Raw genomic sequence first — 22,240 nt, forward strand, 5'->3', positions numbered from 1 at the left:
CTATTTGCTTCATGGATGCAAGCAGATTTTTTATTGGACATTTCTCTGCAGGGGTAAAATTAAGTCTTGTTTCTAACTTGTAAATGTCTTAAGAAGAGATCAACAGCTTTAAGCTGTTTTGTTATAATTTGTATTTGAAGGAAAACAATTCTGAAAATAGAAGTGGTGTAAAGCTCTGACAACTGTAAAGAAACACATCCAGATGTCTGGGAAAAGTGTCAAAAATTTCTGGCTTGGGAAGCTGCTCTGAATTGAGAACAGAGCAAATCACCCTCATAATTAGAAGTAGCAAATCATAAATTTCTAAATCAAAATCACTTCAAATTAACGTTACAAGTTTTCCAGTAAATGCAATGCTAATTTTAAACCTACAAACGAACAAATGTTCATGAGAATTATTTGATAGGTTAGTGAGTGTTCATTTCAAAATCAGTCTTCAAACGACAGGGGCTGAATTTTATGTCCTGCAGGCAGGCGCGTGCCCGACCTGATCGGGCGTAAAATCGTGTGAGAAGATGTCGGGCGAGCGTCCCGACGTCATCGTGCACTCGCACGATATTTTGGTCAGCGGGCGTGCGCAAAAGTCAGGAGCACGGCCGCCGACAATTAAAAGGGAAATTAAGCCTATTAACGGTGCAATTGTCTCCAATTTTTCGAGGCCCATCCAACCTTACAGTTAGCAGACGGGCGAATCGGCCAGGCGGACTTTAGCATTTTTCATCAAACCTCATCCAAGGGCAGGATGAAATTTCTGTTATGAAATAAAATAAAACTAAATATTTATGGGCAGCATTTTTATCAGCTATATTTTCAGATGATTGATTGTGATGCATGGACATTTTTTTTCAGCTTTTCAAACCTTTATTTAATGATTTTCAGGTCTGCAGCTCCCTGAGGCAGCTGTCTGCCTTCAGGGAGCTTTCTCGCAGCGTTCACCCACGCCGATGTCATTGCCCACACTCCCACTCTGGCAGCGCTGAGCATTTCAGCACGTGTTTCACGCTGGCAGGCCGTTAATTGGCCAGCCAGGGTGAAATTGCGGTCAAGGGCTGATTGCGGTCGGCAGTCTGTTTCCTGACTGCTCCCCGGCCCGCCAATTGGGCACGCCCGCCAAAGGTAAAATTCAGGGTCAGCGCTGTAGTGGGTGAAAGGTTATTTCAGTAATGGTGTCTTCTCTTTTTGGTAATATTGTTATGGTCTTCTCACAAAGATTGACAGATCAGCTGGTTTAATTGCAGGTCAACAGAATGATGCCATCATCGTGGTGAATTCAGAGATTTGCATTCTTTTTAAGCCAATTTTTAATTAGTCCATGTGCGATAGTTTGCTGTGGTGGAATGCTAATTGTTTGATCACCACGCTGTGTCAGGATTTCAGTGATCTGCGATACCAACAAACAAAAGAAAACACATTAGTTTTCAAACTGAATTAATTTTCAACTGGAAATATTAACTTGATTTTCAAATGACATCTTGAATAGCTGAAACAACATTAATTTAGTTTGGCCTCTAATAATTAAAGCTACTTTGCAATTTCATTATGTACTTGTTGTGGTTGCATACATTTTTGTAATAAGCAAGACTGATCTATACAATTTAATCACAATCAGCTTATTTGACATAAAGTTTACTATAAACTTCAAAGAAAAATAGTAAATTAGTAAGGCTGTGTCACAAATAGAGTTTAAGCTCTGGTCTGCAATTAAATCAAGGAAACAGAAAAATAATTTGTTTTTATAAGAGCAAAATACTGCAGATGCTGGAAATCTGAAACTAAAAACAGAAAATGCGGGGAATACTCAACAGGACAGACGGCATCTTTCGAGAAACAGTAAATGTTTCAGGTTGATTACCTTTCAATAGAACTGGGAAAAGTTAGAAATGTAATTGGTTTTAAGCAAGTGAAACTGGAGAGGTGGAAAAAGAACAAAAGGGAAGGTCTGTGATAGGGGAAGGCAAGAGAGATTAAATGACAAAAGAGTTGGTGATACCAGGCCAAATGCAGTGGCACTGGGACAAGTAAAGAAACAGAAGGTATGTCTAGAAGAGATATGAATAGCAGAATGTTGAACAACTGCCACCCCGAAAGCAAAAATAGGGAAAAACGAGACTAAAACTGAAATGTGCAGAGAAATAGGAAACAAAATGGGGCAGAGATTATAGTCTGAAATTGTTGAACTCACTGTTGAGTCCAGGAGGCTGTAATGTGCCCATTGAAATATGAGATGGTGTTCCTCATGCTTATGTTCAGCTGCACTGGAACAATGCAGGAGGCCAAGGACAGAAAGGTCAGCATGAGAGTAAAGTGGAGAATTGAAATGATGGGCGACTGGAAGCCCAGGGGTCACGCTTGTAGACTGAATTGAGGTGAATTGAAAACGGTCACCCAGTCTGTGTTTGTTCTCCCCTACAGTAGACAACATTGTGAACAGTGAAGACAGTATACCAAATCGAAAGGAGTACACGTAAATCCCTGTTTCACCTGGAAGGAATGTTTGGGCCTTGGATGGTGAAGAGAGATGAAGTAAAAGGATGGTGTTGCATCTCCTGAGCTTGCATGGGAATGGGATGAGGTGTTGGGGGTAATTGAGGACTGGGCCAGGTGTCGTGGAGGGAATAGTCCCTATGGAATGCTGAAAGGGGAGGGGAAGCTGTTTTTGGTAGTGGCATCACACTAGAGGTAATGGAAATGGCAGAGCGTGACCTGTTGAATATGGAGGCAGGTGGGGTGGAAGTTGAGGACAAGGGGAGCCCTATCATGGTTCTGGGAGGGAGGGGAAGGGGTGAGAGCAGAAGTGCAGGAAATGGGACGGCCATGGTTGTGGCTCCTGTCAATCAAGGAGAAAAATCCTTGGTTGAGGAAAAAGGAAAACATTGGAAGTTTTTGCTGGTGAGGAAGGTAGCATCATTAGAACAGGTGGGATGGAGATGGAGAAACTGGAAGAATGAAGTGGACTTCTTACAGTAGCAGGGATTAAGAAAGTGTAGTTGAGGTAGCTGTGGAAGTCAGTGGGCTTATAGTGAATACTCATAGATATCCTATCTCCATAAATGGAGGCAGAAGGTGGAATCTTGCTGAGGTGTCAGAGTCTTGCCTGCTGGGTGGAGAGCTGGCGAGAGACCCATGTTTCCTCTTATCCAGAAAGCCGACCTAACTAAACACCAATCAGGTTGTGATGAAGCCAGCAGCGGGCCTTCCCCTAGAATCCCTGGAGGCCTAAGTCCTGCCTGGTGCTGCTGCCAGAAGGACACCACCCCCAGAGCCCCAGGAATGCGGAGGACCCAGGCTACAGTTAAATGATGTGGGGGGTTTGGGAGGGGGTGTGAGGGAGCGGGGTGTACTTGCGGGGTGGAGGTCATGGGGAGAGGGGACAGAGGGATTGGTAGCAAGGGCAGGGGGGTGGCTCCCTGTGGCCCCCCCCACTTCCTGATGACCACTCCCTCGACCAGGCACTGACTGCCTTTGATCGAGGGACACCTCCCCCCAACCCCAGTGACAAGTGGCGGGCACAGGTTTACCTCTTATGCACACCGTGGGGTTCAGGTATGCCACCATACTGCCTATGTAATTGCCCTTCCCACCTCTAAGTTCACTACCAGCGAGAGCAGAAGATTCTGCCCAGAGAAGTCGAGGAAGGGAAGGATAAATTTGGAGAATGATCATGCGAAGGTGAGAGAAGGGTGAAAGCTGTAAGCAAAGTTGATGAAATTTTGCAGGCAGCAGCACCTATACCTCTTTTTCTGGTACATTGCAGAGTCTGAGGGAGGAGCCCAGCAGGATTAGAACAAGAAATGTTCTGCATATCCCATCATAAGGCAGGCATAGAAAGGACCTATGTGGTTATCCATAGCAACCTCTTTTACTTGAAGGACATGAGTAGAGTTGAAGAAGTTGTTATATGTGAGAACAAGCTCAGCCAGGCAGAAGATGCTGATAGTGGATGGAAACTAGTTGGGCCTCCATTTAAGGAAAAAGTGGAGATCCTTCAGTCTGTCCTGGTGGGGGATGGAGGTGTCGAGAGATTGGACATCCATGGTGAAGAGGATGGTTTGGGCCAGAAAAATGGAAACTGTTGAAGTGGCGGAGGACATCAGAGGCGTCACGGATGTAGATAGGAAGGGACTGGACAAGGAAGAAGAAATCAGTTCAATGGGGTATGAACAGGCTGAAATGATAGGTCTACCAGGGAAGTCCTGTTTGTGTATCTTGGAAAGGAGATAGATGTGAGCTGTTCAGGGTAGAGGTACTATGAGGTTAGAGGCTGTGGAGGGAAGATTTCCAGAGAAGATGAGATTAGTGACAGACCTAGAGACGATGGCTTGATATTATAGTCCAGAAAGATGTAGGGGGAAGTGTTGGAAAGTTGACATTCAGCCTGTGTAAGGTAGAAGTTGAAGAGTCATACGGACTCGAAATGTTAACTGTATTCCTCTCCACAGATGCTGTCAGACCTGCTGAGTTCTTCCAGGTATTTTTATTTTTGTTTTTGTTTTGGATTTCCAGCATCCGCAGTTTTTTGCTTTTATATTAAAGTAGAAGTTAGTTTGCCAGACAACAATAGCATTACCCTAGTCAGCAGGTTTGATGATAATGTTAGGGTTAGTCCTGAGAGAATGGAGTGCAACAAGTTCAATTTTGAATTCTTATTCACTGCTCACAATGCGGTCTGCTCTACATGAGAGACCAATGCAGATTGGGTGACTGCTTGATGAAAGCAGGGTAGTCGCATGGGCCCCAGTTGTGCCTGTTTTTTTGTGGGGTATGCGGAACATTCCTTGTTCAAGTCCTCCTCAGGCCCCCTCCCACAACTCTTTTTTTATGTACACCGATGACTGTATCAGTGTTGCTTCATGCTCTCGTCTGGACCTGGAAAGATTTTTGTCAATTTTGCTTCCACTTTCCACCCCTCTCTCACCTTCACATGGTCCCTCTCCAACACTTCCCTTCCCTTCCTTGACCTCTCTGTCTCCATTTTTGGTGATAGACTGGCCACCAATATTCATTACAAGCCAACTGACTCCCACAGCTACCTCGACTACAGCTCCTCACACCCCGCTTCCTGTAAGGATTCCATCCCATTCTCTCAGTTCCTCTGCCTCCATCGCATCTGTTCCGATGATACCTACTTCCAAAGCGGCGCTTCTGACATGTCTTCCTTTTTCCCTAACTGAGGGTTCCGCCCACTGTGGTTGACAAAGCCTTCAACCATGTCTAACCCATCTCCTACACCTCTGCCCTCACACTCTTCCCCTCCCTCCCAGAACTTTGATAGGATCACCCTTGTCCTCACTTTTCATCCCACCCATCTCCACATTCAAAGGATCATCCTCCGCCACTTCCGCCAACTCCAGCATGATGCCACCACCAAACACATCTTCCCCTCACCACCCCCATTGGCATTCCGTGGGGACCTTTCTCTCCGTGATACCCTGGTCCACTCTTCCTTCACTCCCAAAACCTGATTCCCTTCCCACGGCACCTTCCCATACAATCGCAGATGGTGCAACACCTGCCTCTTACTTCCTCCCACTTCACCGTTCAAGGCCTGAAACACGCCTTTCAGGTGAAGCAGCGCTTCACTTGTACCTCCCTCAATTTGGTCAACTGTACTTGCTGCTCCCAATGCGGCCTCCTCCACATTGGGGAGACTAAACGCAGAACACCTTCATTCAGTCCGCAAGCATGACCCAGACCTTCCTGTTGCTTTCCATTTCAATACATCATCCTGCTCTCATGCCCACTTGTCCGTCCTTGGCCTGCTGCAATGTTCCAGTGAAGCCCAACGCAAACTGGAGGAACAGCACCTCATCTTCCGATTAGGCACTTTACAGCCTTCTAGACTTAACATTGAATTTAACAACTTCAGACCATGAACTCTCTCCTCCATCTTTATCCCTTCTTTAATCCCAATTTAAAAAAAAAAAATTATTACATTTTAAAAATATATATTTATTTTCATTCATTTATTCAATTTTTATCCTTTCCCCACAACCACTCCCTGCAACAGGGCCATCAGTCACTTGTTTCCATGTTGTTCTTTCACAGAGCGCTGACCCTTGTTCTTCTATTAACACAGTCTACTATCTTACCTTTATGCCACTATCTTATGTACCTTCTTTAGCCTTGACCACTACCATTAACACTCCCTTTGTCTTGTGCCCATGACACCTTTGTCAATCTCTCCTTAGCTCCAGCCTATCCCTGAACTTCCATCTTGCTCCACCCCACTCTTAAACAGTATAATGTCTATCACATTTCTACTCCTCTTTAGCTCTGAAGAAGAATCATACAGATTCTGTTTCTCTCTCCACAGATGATGCCAGACCTGCTGAGTTTTTCCAGCATTGTCTGTTTTTATTTGGGTGACCACTTTGCGGAACACCTCCATTCAGTCCACAAAACATGACCCCGAGCTTCCAGTTGCCTATCGTTTTAATTCTCTACCTTGCTCTAATGCTGACCTCTCTGTCCATGGCCACCTGCAGTGTTCCAATGAAGCTCAATCAAGGTTATCTGAAAAGGAAGAATGTGCAGGGCTACAGGGAAAAGTCACTTGACGAACTGTTCCTTCAGAAGGCCAACACATTCATAATAGGCCAAATATTTTTTGTTCCTAGCTGTGTGAAATAATAAAATATGAGCTGAGAAAGTATAAGTTGGTTTATCAAACCAACTTCTGTGCTGTAACCATTCTGTGATCCAATATAAACTCAAGGAACAGCACCTCAATCTTTTAATTAATCACTTTATATCCTTCAGGACTCAACAATGAGTTCAACAATTTCAGATCATAACCTCTTCCTCCATTTGTTTCCTATCTTTTTTCGGTTTTGGTCTCGTTTTTTCCCTTACTTTTGCTTTTGAACAGCAGCTGTTTCAATCTGCCATTCATACCTCCTCTGGACATGTCTTCTTTCTTTACTTGTCGCAGTGCCACTCTGGTCCTGCACCACCAACTCTTTTGTCATTTAATCTCCCAAGTCTTCCACCTTATAACTGGCCTTCCCTTTGTGCTTTTTCTACTTTCCCCCCTTTCACTTGCTTAAAACCGATTATATTTCTAACTTATCCCAGTTTTGATGAAAGGTCACAGATCTGAAACATTAACTCTGTTTCTCTCTCCACTGATGGTGCACGGCCTTCTGAGTATTTCCAGCATTTTCTGTTTTCATTTATAATTAGCTCTTACATTGCTGATGGAGTTAGTGAAATCCAACTGCTTATTTTTATTTAGCTGATTGTAAGCCCAGGCTTGGAAAATTAACCTGATCAAGTTTATAATGTCAAAGCAAGAAAGAGGGCTGCTGAAGCTTGGAACCCAACAGTTGTTGCATAGGTAAACTGGTCAGTGGCACTTATTGAGTTAGTACAAGTTATTTGTGATGAGTGGGCTGAATCCAGCACATCCAAAACTTTGTCAAATTGCACCAACTGACCGAGAACTTAATTGGTTTGCCTTGAGGTTGAGAAGGAATGTTAGAGAGCTTTGTCTTTCCTGAAGTTTTATTTCAGATTATCCACTTACCTCAGGATACTTAAGGGTGAAAGAGCCAATGACAGTGTCAAACGTGTACAGGTTGTGGAAGAAATTGGTTTGATAAACCAACTTATACGTTCTCTGATCATACTTTATTATTTCACTCAGTTAGGAACAAAAATCACAGCATCAGATAAACTGGTTGTAGCCCAAGAGTCTTAATAGTTTGCCCTACCTGCTGCCTACTGAACCAGCGGGCATCTATAATTTCCTCTTTGTCCACAATAATTTCTGTTGTTACTGCAACAGCTTGACAACCAATCATGAGAGACGAAGGCATTGGCCAGGGTTGACTGGAAACATATTGAACGTGCCCAACCTTGACTGCAGTTTCTTCTGCAACCTCTCTTCGAACAGCATCCTCTATTGTCTCCCCTGTTAACGAAAGTAAAGTGCTTCATAAAGATATCACAAAGCTTGCCATTTTCCCAATAATTCCCTCTGTTAATATTCAGGTTTACAAATTCAAAGAAGTCACCCAGGCATTGTCTACAATTGGAGAACTTGATATTAGATCAAGAGCTTGTGGGTTTCTTCCAATCAAACCTGGAGGTAGCTGAGTGGATTATATATTATTTACTGGGCCTCTATTGCAGGATCATAAGAAAATGAATACAATTAGTAAAGTTGCTTTCATTGTTCTGCTCTTAAAGCATTCCCTCTATCACAGACTGAAATAAACTTGAATGGATGTTTCACCAGATTTTGAGAATCAGCAGAATCTTCAAGATTTTTATCATTTTCTGATGACTTTAATTTTAATCAATAGAGCACAACAGCAGGTACACACACCATCCCCCAGGACGTTAAGGGATTTCAACACGATTTAATCAGTGAAAGATCGTAAGCAGTTTTCAGAACCTCATGCAGTGTTGGTCTCGATGTGATGGTAATTACAGTAAACAGAGGCGAAACACGCGTTGCCCATTGGCAACAATTTTTGGGTATACAAATGAGAAAGGCTTTGTTTTTCAGTAACAGGAAACAGCTGGTACAATTTCTAACATGAATTCCCTTTATTATTATTACTATCTTCCATCCTCTATAAAGCCAGCTCATCCAAAACTCTGCTGCTCATTTTTTATCCCACACCAAATATCACTTACCCATCATTTCTGTGCTTGCTGATCTACAGTGGCTCCTAGTCCACCAACACCTCAATTTTATATTTCTCATCCTTGTGTTCAAATCTTTCCATGGCCTTGACTCTCTTGTAACCTCCTCCAGCCCAAAACCCTCCAAGAACTCTGCACTCCTCCAACCTCGGGACCCTTTTGCATCCCTCACATCCTTTGTCCCACCATCGGTGGTTAAGCCTTTAGCCTCTAGGCTCCCTCCCCAACCTCTACATCTCTTAGGCAAAACACATTTCAACTCAACAGTATTTTTGAAATACTTTCCAGCATTATGGTTCTTCTAACGATATAAAACTAAGGCAAAAAAGAATTTTAAAAATGTTTCAAAAACAATGCCTAACAGTAACTGCTTAAGCACACTGTTTGTGTAAAGCATGCCACCATATACATTTCAACAGTTTTTAATGTCTCTAAAAATAAGTGGTCTTGGAAGGTACAGAAGCCATAACTGGCTTTGATAAATCTCAGACCAAACTGCATGCTTATGCAGTTTATTATCATCAAGACACTGAATACAACTGAGCTATCCACTTGAAGGGTTGAAGAGTTTTTGCACTTACTGTGGATTGTGGCATATAAGTTGACCCCATTTTCCCATCTGCAAAAATCATGTTTTTGCATTATTTGGTGTGTAAGTCGACCACCTTTTTGCAGCCATGACATACTATACTCACATTAGTAGTCAGCCCCAATTTTTCACCCCACAAATGCATGTTTTACTTGCCAGTACCCTATTATAACTGGGTGCAAGAAGTGTGGGAGTTTAAGACACGCTTATAAAGAGCAGATCGCAGATATCAAACGACAAAGAGAAATGCATCTTCCAACAAAATGAATGGGGATAACTCCCCCGCCCTCCCTTCTTCCAGCAAAATGAATGATTTCAAGCCAAAAGCCATAACATTTGCTAACTCATCAAATAACAGTTGCAGCGAGGGAATTTGGTGCTAGTGAAAATCCGGTTCAAGAATGGTGCAAGAAGAAGGAATCTGCTCTGAAGAAGATGCTCAAGGCCAGATGTGCCATGAAAATAGGGACCAGCCACTGGCCTGATCTTGAGAAGCATGTATTGGAATGTGTCCTTGAAAATCACTGGAATGGTTGCATCATCACCAGAAATTCAATGCGTATATACGCACTTGAGTGGACCAAATCAAACCCTTAGTCCAGCAAAGATTTCAGGACAACAGCTAATTGGTGTAGCCGCTTTATTGAACGAAAAGGTTTTGTGTTGTGGCAGGAGACCAAGGTCGCTCAGAAGTTTCCAAAATACCTTGATGCCAAAATTACCAGTTTCTAGCGATTCACCATCAGTTAGCAGCAAAAAACATGTGTACCCAATATACCATTTCGGCAACATGGATGAAGTGCCCATGAATTTTGATATGCCCAGCAACCGAACTGTGAAGTGGAAAGATTCAAAAACAATTCTAGTGAAAACCACAGGACATGAGAAGGCACGATTCATGATGGTTCTAGCCTGCATGGCCGACAGAATGAAATTAAAGCCTATGGTAATGTTCAAACTTAAAACCATGCTGAAAATCAATTTCCCTGATGGAGTTCTTGTGCATTTTCATGACAAAGGTTGGATGGAAGATGATGGAGTGAAGTTGTGGATCAATGTGTGGAATAGGCATCCCAGTGGCCCATGCGAAGAGTCTAGCTTATTAGTGTGGGACACATTCAGATCCCATGACCAAAATTTTTCAGGCGGCGGGCGAGCTCGGAAGGAGCGGGCGGGGGCAGTTGCGGAGCCGAATGCCGCCTGCAATCGGCTGCGCGCTGCCATTTTATGCGGATGGGCCAATTAAGGCCTGCCCTGTTTAAGATGCGACTGGTAGCGCTCAGCGCTACCTATGCGGGCGGTGGGAGGGGGGGAGTTGGGGCCAGTGCTCTTTCGCACATGCGCGCGAAAGAACGCTTCAGTCTCTCTGAGGCATGGAGCTGCCTCAGGGAGATTGAATCGATAATAAAATTATTAAATAAAATGTTTAGAAATTTATTTAAGCATGCCCCCTCATGTGATTGTGTCACATGAGATGGGACATGTTTTTATTTTCATGAAAATTTTAAATTTATTTAATAAAAGCTTTAGGAAACCTCATCCCGCTCATGGATGAGGTTTCCTAAAAAACACGAAGGCCGCTTGGCCTTTTCGCCTGCCCACCAACCTTAAGATTGGACGGGCAGCATTAGCAAATACTTCAATTAATTTCTTAATGGCCTTAATAAGCCGTTTACATATCGGCAGGCGCGTAGCCGACTCCGGTGCGTGCCCACAGAACGATATATCGCGGGACTGCGCGATGACCTCAGGACGCACGCCCGACATCATCATGCGTCATTTTATGCATTGGCATGTCGGGCCCGCCCCCGCACGCAAACTGAAAAATTCTGCCCCATAGAGCTGATGAGATCAAGAGGCGCCGACAAAGACACAGTACCCACATTGCAGTTATACCAGGGGATCTAAGGTTCAATCTTTGGATGTGTGCCTCAACAAGCCATACCATGCTGAATGGTATAGGTGGATGATTGATGGAGAAAAAACCTTCACAAAGAGCAGAAATACGTGTGGCTTCACCATTGAAGTGTGGGCTGCGATTAGTGCACAAACTATCATCAGATCAGTCCGACAATGCAGAATATCCAATTCAATGGATGGAGATGAAGGTAATTTATTGTGAAGGGATGATTTTGAAACCAAAACACCTGATCCAGAGTGGGATCCTTACAATTATGTCATAGCCTGAATTTGACCTTTTTTAAAAATGCTTTGATTGTGGTTAAATGTATATTTATAGAATTACTTCGTTCATTAAACTGTGGCACATTAATTCAATATGAGTTGAATGTGGTCGACTCTTACTGCCCTCTGAACTAGGGCAACTAGGGATGGGTAATAAATGCTGGCCTGACCAACAACGCCTACATCCCATGAGCGAGTAAAAATATGAATTACCAGTGGTTGTTTTTTGCATGTCAAAATGGCAATCACACACACCAGCAGTTCACATTTTATACTCAGCATATAAGTAGACCACCCCCATTTTTGGAGGCTTCAAAGATCGACCTATATGCTGCAATCTATGGTAACAGCAACAAGATGAATTGTCCAGCTATAATGCAATCTGGCCAATAATCCCCTCAAGACATTTGGACAATTAACCAATGGAACATTTCCAATAAGGCTGCACCTGGCATTGGGAATGACCAGGAGGTGGTTCCATGCACACACTCAATTCAGCCAATCATGTGAAAACAACTCCAGCTGCCATTTGAAAGGAAGCCAGAGAATAACCAATGAACATGCTTCATCCAGCATCCTAATGCCCTCTAGACATTCACAGTCATACACATAGAACAAACCCAGTGCCTTAGCAAGCTCTGTTTTATATTCCTAGCATTCCCAGGTCCTCTGCTAGAAATGATCTGGTCCTGACAAGAAGTAAAGCCACCTAAATTTGGAGAGCTATGTGAGGCGAAGAGCAGTGGGAAACCAGGGGATTGGAAAGCCTACAAAGACCAACAGAGGACAACTAAAAAAGAAATAAGGAGGGAGAAGATTAAATATGAGGGTAAGCTAGCCACTAATATAAAAGAAGATTGCAAGAGTTTTTTTAGATATATAAAGGGTAAGAGAGAGGCAAAAGTGGACATTGGGCCGCTGGAAAATGACGCTGGAGAAGTAGTAGTGGGGAACAAAGAAATGGCGGAGGAACTGAATAGGTACTTTGCATCAGTCTTCACGGTGGAAGAAACGAGTAACATCCCCAAAGTTCAAGAGAGTCGGGGGCCAGAGGTCAGTATGGTGGCCATTACCAAGGAGAAGGTGCTAGGAAAACTGAAAGGTCTGAAGGTGGATAAATCACCTGGACCAGATGGATTACACCCTAGAGTTCTGAAGGAGAGAGCTGAAGAGATAGTGGAGGCGTTAGTGGTGATCTTTCAGGAATCACTGGAGTCAGGGAGGGTCCCAGAGGACTGGAAAATCGCTAATGTAACCCCCTGTTTAAGAAGGGAGTGAGGCAAAAGACGGGAAATTACAGGCCGATTAGCCATCCTCAGTCGTTGGTAAGATTTTAGAGTCCATTATTAAGGATGAGATTTCAGAATACTTGGAAGTGCATGGTAAAATCGTGCAAAGTCAGCATGGTTTCATCAAGGGGAGGTCATGCCTGACAAATCTGTTAGAATTCTTTGAGGAGGTAATGAGTAGGTTAGACAAAGGAGAGCCAATGGATGTTGCTCAGTAAGATAAGAGCCCATGGTCTTAGAGGCAAGGTACTAGCATGGATAGAAGATTAGCTGTCTGGCAGGAGGCAGAGAGTGGGGATAAGGGAGTCCTTCTCAGGATGGCGGCCGGTGACTAGTGGAGTTCCGCAGGGGTCAGTGTTGGGACCACAACTTTTCACTTTATACATTAATGATCTAGATGAAGGAACTGAGGGTATCCTGGCTAAGTTTGCAGATGATACAAAGATAGGTGGAGGGACAGGTAGTATTGAGGAGGCGGGGAGGCTGCAGAAGGATTTGGACAGGTTAGGAGAATGGGCACAGAAGTAGCAGATGGAATACAATGTGGGGAAGTGTGAGGTCATGCACTTTGGTAGGAAGAATAGAGGCATAGACTATTTTCTAAATGGGGAGAGAATTCAGAAATCTGGAGTGCAAAGGGACTTGGGAGTCCTAGTCCAGGATTCTCTTAAGGTTAACTTGCAGGTTGACGCGGTAGTTAGGAAGGCAAATGCAATGTTGGCATTTATTTTGAGAGGACTAGAATATAAAAGCAGGGACGTGCTGCTGAGGCTTTATAAGGCTCTGGTCAGACCACATTTAGAATATTGTGAGCAATTTTGGGCCCCGTATTTCAGGAAGGATGTTCTGGCCCTGGAGAGGGTCCAGAGGAGGTTCACGAGAACGATCCCAGGAATGGAAGGCTTAACATATGAGGAACGTTTGAGGACTCTGGGTCTATACTCGATGTAGTTTAGAAGGATGAGAGGGGATCTGATTGAAACTTACAGAATACTGAAAGGCCTGGATAGAGTGGATGTGGGGAAGATGTTTCCATTAGTAGGAGAGACTAGGACCCGAGGGCACAGCCTCAGAGTAAAGGGAAGACCTTTTAGAACAGAGATGAGGAGAAACTTCTTTAGCCAGAGAGTGGTGAATCTATGGAATTCATTACCACAGCAGGCTGTGGAGGCCAGGTCATTGAGTGTATTTAAGACTGAGATAGATAGGTTCTTGATTGGTAAGGGGATCAAAGGTTACGGGGAGAAGGTGGGAGAATGGGGTTGAGAAACTTATCAGCCAGGATTGAATGGCGGAGCAGACCCGATGGGCCGAATGGCCTAGTTTCTGCTCCTATGTCTTATGGTCTTATCTATATCCATTTATCTGCAAATGAAAAGTATTTGCATTTACATAATGCTCAGCAGATGTCCCAAAGTGCTTTACAGCCAATGAAGTACTATTTTGGCATCTAGACATTGTCGTAATATAGCAAATGCGGCAGCCAATTTGTGGACAGCAAGCTCCCACAAACAACAATGTGATAATGGCCAGATAATCTGTTTGGGGCTGGATTTTCCCGATCTTGGTGATACCCCAACATCAGGGCCACTTTTAGGTCCTGAACCTGCAGGGGTTTGGAGTACGCTAAACGCAGCATTTTGGGGGAGGCTACCAATTAGTCAATAGCCTCCGTGATATCTGTTCAATGACAGATCGCTGGCATGAGAAGGTGTCAGGAGTTAGAAGGAGTGGGTTCCATTTAAAGGGCACCTGCCTGCATTCAAAGGCAAGCAGCCTGAGTCAGTCCTGAGGGAACTGGCTTTCAGAGCAGTAACATGGCAGCCTGTTGGGGCAGAGTGGCCTCAAGGTTCTCTGACACCTCCCTGGAGGTCATGACAGAGGTCGTCTGAGCCAGGCACAACATTTTGTTTCCTGAGAGTAACAGGCGGACACCTGCCAAGCAAACAAAGAAGGCATGGCTGGCGGTCACCAGAGAGGCCAGCAGGTGAAACGTGGTGAGCAGGTCTTGGGTCCAGTATGTATTCTGGCAAGGCTAACATGAAATGAAGTCAAGCTGTCAGCCGTGAGTATCTTATGGGATGGCACAGCTCTGAGCAGGATGGTCTCAAGGCAGGCAGTGATTAGGTAGGAGATTATTGTCCATTACCAACCCTCACCAGAGGAAAGCGATCAAAGTGATGTAACATTAAGACTAACCTGTCTCCATCCAGCTCCTAGGTTGAGAACAGGTTGGTTTAATTTCAGACTGCTGTCAGGGAGTGGGATGGAACTGATAGCTAAGGAATGGACTTTGCAGCAGAGATCCTAACAATGGCTTCAGTTTTCCCTATATTTCACTGGAGGAAATTTCTGTTCATCCTGTACAGGATGTTGAATAAGCAGACTGATAATTTAGCGACAGTGGAGGAGTTAAGAGAGGTATTGGTGACTTAGAGCTGATTGTCATCAACATACGTGTGGAAACTGACAATGTGCCTTTGGATGATGTTGCTGAAGGGCAGCATGTGGATAGAAATAGGAGAGGAGCAAGGAGAAATCCTTGGGGGTTGGGGGAGCATGTGGGGCATGAGAGGTAATAGTGTGGAAGCAAGAAGAGAAGTCATTGCAAGTGATTCCCTGGCTATAGCCTATAGATAAGAATCGAATCAGGCAAATTCAGTCCCACCCAGTTGGACGACAGTGGAGAGGTGTTGGAGGAGAATAGTATGGTCAACCATGTCAAAGGTTGAAGGCATGTTAAGAAGGAAGAGGAGGAATAGTTTGCCTTTGTCACAATCATGTAGGATGTCATTTGTGACTTTGGTAAGAGCTGTTTTGGTACAATGGCAGGGGCAGAAACCTGGGATGGAGGCATTCAAACATGGAGTTCTGAGAAAGATGGGCATGGATTTGGGAGGCAACAGCACATTCAAGGACTTTGGAGAGGGAAGGCAAGCCGGAGACGGGGAACTAGTTTGCAAGGACAGTTGGGTCAAGGGATTTTTGAGAGGGGGTGCTGAAGGCAGATCTAAAGGAAAGAGGGACAGAACCTGGGGACAGAGAATCATTAATAATGACATGGGCACCAGGAGAGGGAGTAGTAATTTTGTTATAACTAATGTTATATTGTTGAGTTGAGAAGCTATTTTGCCTATAATTGTTCAAAAGATATATGCTTAAACTGTGACATGCCTTAAGGGTGACAGGGTGATGAGAGAAGTGTGAGGTTGACTGAAGGCAGTTAGCCTCCTGGTAGCCATGTCTTTGGATATAGAATATAATCATTGGACCCATTGAGCGGTGCCTTGTGCCCTCCCCCATGATGAGTTTTTTTGTGCGGGGGCAAGTGGGGCAGTTAATTGAGTGGGAGGGTGGTGGGTGAAGTCCCTGGTGCTTTCCCGTCTCCACTCCATGGAATGCCTTCCAGCTCCTCAGCTAACTGAGGCCCTTAAGTGGGCAATTAATGCCCTGTGGGGAACAAGACAGGAAAACACTGGTGTGTTTGCTTGAGGGCTCCTGGGGGTGGGGGCCCTCTTTGAAAAGCACTTGGTGCCTGATTGAGAGACCTGGCATCAGGAGGGGATGGGGGGGCCCACTGAAAGCCACCCTCTGCCCTTGCTGTCAACCCTTCATCCCCTAAACCCCCCACCACTTCAACGCCCACCCTACGACCCTCTTCTACCATTACTCACCTGTGCCTGGGTCACTTGTTGACTCGAGGCCTTGGGTGGGTGTAGCACTCTCCTCTTTGATGACGCTGAGCACGAAGAACTGCCGGCCGCTAATTGGCTAGCAGCTCTTGGCAGGCAGGAGGACTTTTGGCCCTTGGATCTTTGATCTTGGGGGAAGGCCTGCTGCTGGCCTGTTAAGAACAGGATGCAGGGGGCCTCCTTGAAAAGAGGTGACGTGGAGGTCGCGTCTCTCCTGCTGGTGGCCAAGACCCGTGTCACCTCCACAAGATCCTGTCCATTGTTTCTGTGCTGGCTGGCTGAATAATCATTCCACTTAGTCCCACTGTACTGTGTTTTCCCATTCTCCTTAACTTTTCACTTTCAAAATCTCAACTGTCTAGCCTTTGCCCTCCAATCGTCATGACATTTCTGTAGCTTCCTTCCTATCTGCCCAGTTGCATTCTCACCTTCACTTCTGCGTTCGTTACCATTAAAACCTTTACTCTCTCTCCCTGTCTGTTCCCCTTGGGAAGCCTTTCATCTCTGCTCCGTTAAATGGATTTCGTAGTTTAGTCATTTATTGTGAGTTCAGGCTGGACCACATAAAGCACCATCGGATCCTGGTCTTGTCTGCAAAAACTGCCCACTATTCTAGGATCATCCCAGAATGCAAAGATAATCTCCAGCTTCTTTTCTCTACTGCAAGCTGTCTTCTTAAACCACCTCTCCCCTGTCTCCTCCACCTCCTTCTTCTTTTTAGCCAATCCCTCGGGATGGAGAATTATTTGCTTCCATTCCGGTTCAATGGGTTCTGAGATAGCTAATAAGTCCAATGCACGATCAGCAGATTCTGCCACAGGCAGGACCAGTGATACTTGAAGGGTTGGGTGTTTGGAGGTTTGTGTGCTCTTTCCGATGCCTCGATTTCGCCTCTATGTTCCTGATGAAGTCATTTGATGTGTTCAGTGTCTTCCTGGGTAAGTCATCTCCATTTTGGTCGGTCACAAGCCAAGGACTCCCATGAGTCGGTGGGAACGTTTGACCTCTTCAGGGAAGCTTCCCTAAAGTGTTTCCGCTGTCGTCCTGTGAGCCTCCTGCCAAGTAGAAGTCCACCTCACATCCAATAACAAGTTCACGGATTTCTTTATCGCCAAGATCAAGACCATTTAAATCAACTGCCTCTACTACTTCCCTCCCTTTCTTGGCTCACTGGGTCAACTTCTTGTCCGGATCCCTCCTGCCTAGCCCTGGACTAGTTTCTCTCTGATCTCCTCTCTTGCCCTCTCTAAGCTTATCTTGTCCATGAGAACCATCTTTTGTTCTCTTCCCTTTCTGGTTCCCATGTTAGTTGGTACTGTTAACTGTTCCTTCTCCTCAGCTTCTGCTCCTCTCTCCTTCAAATCTGCCATCATCTCCCCCTCTACAAAAAATCCTTGACCCCTCCAATCTTGCCAACCATCACCTCATCACCAACCTCCATTTACTTTCCAAAGCCCTTGAACATGTTGTCGCCTCCCAAATCTGTGCCCATTTTCCCCAGAACTTCATAGTTAAATCCCTTCAATTAAATTTCCATCACTGCCACAGTATCGGACATCTTTTGTCAAAGTCACAAATGGCATCCTCCTCGGAGGGTATCCCTCTCTGTCCTTTGACACAGTTGATCACACCATCATCTGAAGCTGGGTGGTTCTGTGCTCACCTGGTTGCATTATCTACATAATTGTAGTCAGAGAATCACCTACAATAGCTTCTCTTCCCACTGATGCATCATTACCTCTGGGGATAGCCTTGGACCCCGATTTTGCATCTCCATGCTGCGCCTGAGTGATATCATCTGAAAGCATAGTGTTATCTTTCACATGTACAAGGATGACACAGCTCTACCTCACCACAATCTCTCAACCCCTTCACTGCCTCCAAGTTGTCAGACTGCTTTTCTGACATTCAGTACTCGATGAGCAGAAATTTCCTCCAATTAAATATTGGGAAGACTGAAGGTATTGGCTGAATTTTCTCGGTTTGGGCGTGATCCCAATGTTGGCCTCAATCATGGGTTGGGAACCCAGAAATGGCTATGGCAGGGAAGTTGGTTGCGATCTTCCCGGATGTGACCAATAAAGAAGCCTTATCCGGGAGCCCCGTCCAGTGGGTGGGACAGAGAAGCGGGAAGCCCAATGAAAGGGCCCACAGCAGTCTGGCGGGCAGTTGCATGGAGGAAGGTATGTGCTGCTGAGGTGGGCAAGACCAGGAGATTGCCTCAAAATCAAGGCACTCTCTGCAGCATTGGTAAAAATAATAAAACACACATGGTCACTGTTGGGTCCTATATACGGAGAGTGAAGCCCCTCCACGGGATAGCTTGCAGCTGGGAAGGTTGCCGTTGCCTCCCTGCAGATCTGTCCTAACGTGATCGAGTAGAGGTGTTGATTGCCCTCTGCCATGCTACCGGGAGGCTATGCCCAATTGTCTGCTGGGCTCCAGACTCAGTGGGGAGGTCACTGCTGTTGGGAAGTTCATGGAGGCACCATCAACACCTTCCAATTGGCCTATTAATGGGCTAATTGGCTACTCGCTGGAACATGTCGACAAGCTGACCTGATGTGCTATTTCACAACTTTGCTCCCAGCTGTGTAGAAAATTCAGCCCATTGTCTTCGGTACCCTCCACAAACTCCTTTAGCTAGCCCATTGACTGCATTCTTCTCCATGGTAACTGTCTGGGGCTGATCCAGGCTATTCGCAAAATTGCTGTCATATTTAACCCCGAGGTGATCTTCCGACCATTATTTGCACCATAACAAAGACAGTCTATTTCCATCTCTGTACCATCGCCTGACTCCGCCCTTGTCTCAGCTCATGTACTGCTGAAACTCTCATCTATGCCTTTGTTACCTCTAGACTTGGCTATTCAAATGCAATCATGGCCAGCCTCTCACATTCTAGATAAAAGCAAAATACTGTGGATGCTGGATATCTAAAATAAAAACAGAAAATGCCAGAAAAACTCAGCGGGTCAGGCAACATTTGTGGAGAGAGAAACAGGGCTAACTTTTTGAATCCGTATGACTTTTAAAAATTCATTCACGGGATGTGGGCTTCGCTAGCTGGGCCAGCATTTACTGCCCATCCCTAGTTGCTCTTGAGAAGGTGGTGGTGAGCTGCCTTCTTGAACCACTGCAGTCCATGTGGTGCAGGTACACCCACAGTGCTTTGAGGGAGGGAGTGCCAGGATTTTGACCCAACGACGGTGAAGGAACGGCGATATATTTCCAAGTCAGGATGGTGAGTGACTTGGAGGGAAACTTCCAGGTGGTGGTGTTCCCATCTATCTGCTGCCCTTGTCCTTCTAGATGGTAGCGGCCATGGGTTTGAAAGATGCTGTCGAAGGAGCCTTGGCGAATTCCTGCAGTGCATCTTGTAGATGGTACTCGCTGCTGCTACTGTACATCGGTGGTAGAAGGAGTGAATGTTTGTGGATGTGGTGCCAATCAAGTGGGCTGCTTTGTCTTGGATGGTGTCAAGCTTCTTGAGTGTTGTGGGAGCTGCTCTCATCCAGGCTAATGGGGAGTATTCCATCACATTCCTGACTTGTGCCTTGTAGATGGCGGACAGGCTTTGGGGAGTCAGGAGGTGAGTTACTCGTCACACGATTCCTAGCCTCTGACCTGCTCTTGTAGCCACAGTATTTATATGTCTAGTCCAGTTCAGTTTCTGTTAAATGGTAACCCCCCAGGATGTTGATAATGGGGGGATTCAGTGATGGTAAGCCAATGAACATCAAGGGTTGATGGTTAGATTCTCTCCTGTTGGAGATGGTCATTGCCTGACACTTGTGTGGCACGAATGTTACTTGCCACTTGTCAGCCCAAGCCTGGATATTGTCCAGGTCTTGCTGCATTTGGACATGGACTGCTTCAGTATCTGAGGAGTCATGAATGGTGCTGAACATTGTGCAATCATCAGCGAACATCACCACTTTTGACCTTATGATGGAAGGAAGGCCATTGATGAAGCAGCTGAAGATGGTTGGGCTGAGGACACTGCCCAGAGGAACTCTTCTTCAGAGCTCCCACATTCTATCCTCTGTAACCCTGAGGTCATCCAAAACTTTGCTGCCTGTGTCCTAATTTCCACCAAGTTATGTTCATCCATCACCCCTGTACTTGTAGATCCACACTGGCTCCCAGTAAACAAAGTCTCAATTTTAAAATTCTTGTCCATTTTTTTCCAATCCCTCCCTATCTCTGTAATCTCCTCCAGCACCACAACTTTTCAAGATCCTCTAATTTGGTCTCTTGAGCATGATTGTCATGCAAGTATAATAATTCTCATAACGTTATTGTGATTTATTGTAAAAGTAGGTTAATAGTAGGGTTTGGATAGTTTGTCTGTGTGTGTGGGATTTAATTGAATTGGAGAGAGCTGGTCTGGAAGCTTTGACTCATCAAAAGAAGTTAGGTGCGAAATGCTAATTACGTAAACATGGCTGGGGTTTCAGGATGTAAGGTTAGGAGACTTTGCATTTGTAAATAAATCAAGGTAGTTTGAATTTCAGAGATGGTAGGATGTTACACCTAGCCAGAGAAACTAGGCCAAGCAGTATGTTTAGTTTTCCCAAAGGTTACTGATAGTATTAGCACCATGAAAAGATTCATATTATGAGAAAGGTAAAATTCCAAAGACATATGGGAACAATGGGATTTGCATTAAAAGGGAGAAACACGTATAAAGGAGACGAGGCTATGTGTCAGAGAGGAATACATTGTAAGATCTACCAGAAGTGTGAAAAGCCTCTAGTATTTGTGCATTAAGCTGCTGTCTACAGAAACTGAAGCTGGGAAAAGTCACTTTGAATTCTACTGTCCAGGGGTTTCGTGTTGACTTGCCTGGGTCTGTTCAAATCTACTTGTTTTTACTGTTGCCTTACCGGGGGTGTAACTGGAAGCCAGATTATTTGGGCGTTTTAGGAGTTATTATAGTGGTAATTTGTAGACCTGTGTATGCGCTTTAAACTTTTCCTTTGGTTAATCAATGTTTAATTTAGTTTTCTAAAAAATTTCTAAAGTCTTGGTGATCTTGTTACTGCTGAATTCAGGGCATGCATCTCAAAATAACTACAAACTGCAAAATCATTGGGCAGGATATTGAGGTCGGCGAGTGGGGGGCAACGTCACCCCGTGCCATTTCAATTTGCAGGTCGGCGGGGGCGCAGCCAAATCAGCTGTGCGCCCGCCGACCTGTCAACGGCCTATTGAGGCCATTTAAAAAAGTAATTAGACTAGTTAATGGACCTGCCCGTCCAACCTTAAGGTTGGCGGGCAGGCCGGGAGCCCTGGCGGGCTTCAGAAAAAGCATAAAACCTCATCCATGGGTGGGGTGATGTTTCATGTACGTTTTTAAAAATTTAATAAAAGTTTAATTAAAAATGATGGACACGTCCCAACTCATGCGACATTGTCATATGAAGGGACATGTCGGGGAAATTTTATTTTTCTATATTTAACATTTTTGAATTTGGAGCCAATCTCCCTGAGGCAGCACTTAGCCTCAGGGAGATGAGTGCGCTCTTTCGCGCGCATGCACAAAAGTGCGCACTCTCGGCTTAGGGAACCCCCCCAGCCCCCCCGCCCGCACAGAGAGCGCATTGCGCTTCCTGACAGAAGTCACGCTGGGTGGGCCTTAATTGGCCCGCTCACGTAAAATGGCGGCGCGCGCCCACACGCGCCCGCTCCTGAACTTCCTCCCCCAACAGGGGGAAAATTCTGCCCATTGTGATCGCGTGATAAAGTTTCCCTCGTAGATTTGATCTGCCTGGCACACATCATCTGCCGCATCATAACAATGGTTTTAATCACTCCATCATTGGTGGCC

General features: G+C 45.1%; 1 protein-coding gene across 1 annotated transcript in view; it reads right to left on the reverse strand.

Annotated features, from left to right (window-relative positions):
- Positions 1-846: 846 nt before the first annotated feature.
- The window catches only part of nudt12 (nudix (nucleoside diphosphate linked moiety X)-type motif 12), a 51,200-nt gene continuing 29,806 nt past the window's right edge, over positions 847-22,240 (reverse strand). Inside the window, exons 6-7 of the mRNA XM_078565952.1 lie at positions 7,713-7,912; positions 847-1,381 (exon numbers count right to left, since the gene is read on the reverse strand). Coding sequence (XP_078422078.1) covers positions 1,271-1,381; positions 7,713-7,912 — 311 coding nt within the window. The 3' untranslated portion in view covers positions 847-1,270. The remainder of the gene's footprint in view (positions 1,382-7,712; positions 7,913-22,240) is intronic.

This window comes from Cetorhinus maximus, chromosome 2 (assembly GCF_964194155.1).
Source record: "Cetorhinus maximus chromosome 2, sCetMax3.hap1.1, whole genome shotgun sequence".
NCBI classification, from domain to species: domain Eukaryota; kingdom Metazoa; phylum Chordata; class Chondrichthyes; order Lamniformes; family Cetorhinidae; genus Cetorhinus; species Cetorhinus maximus.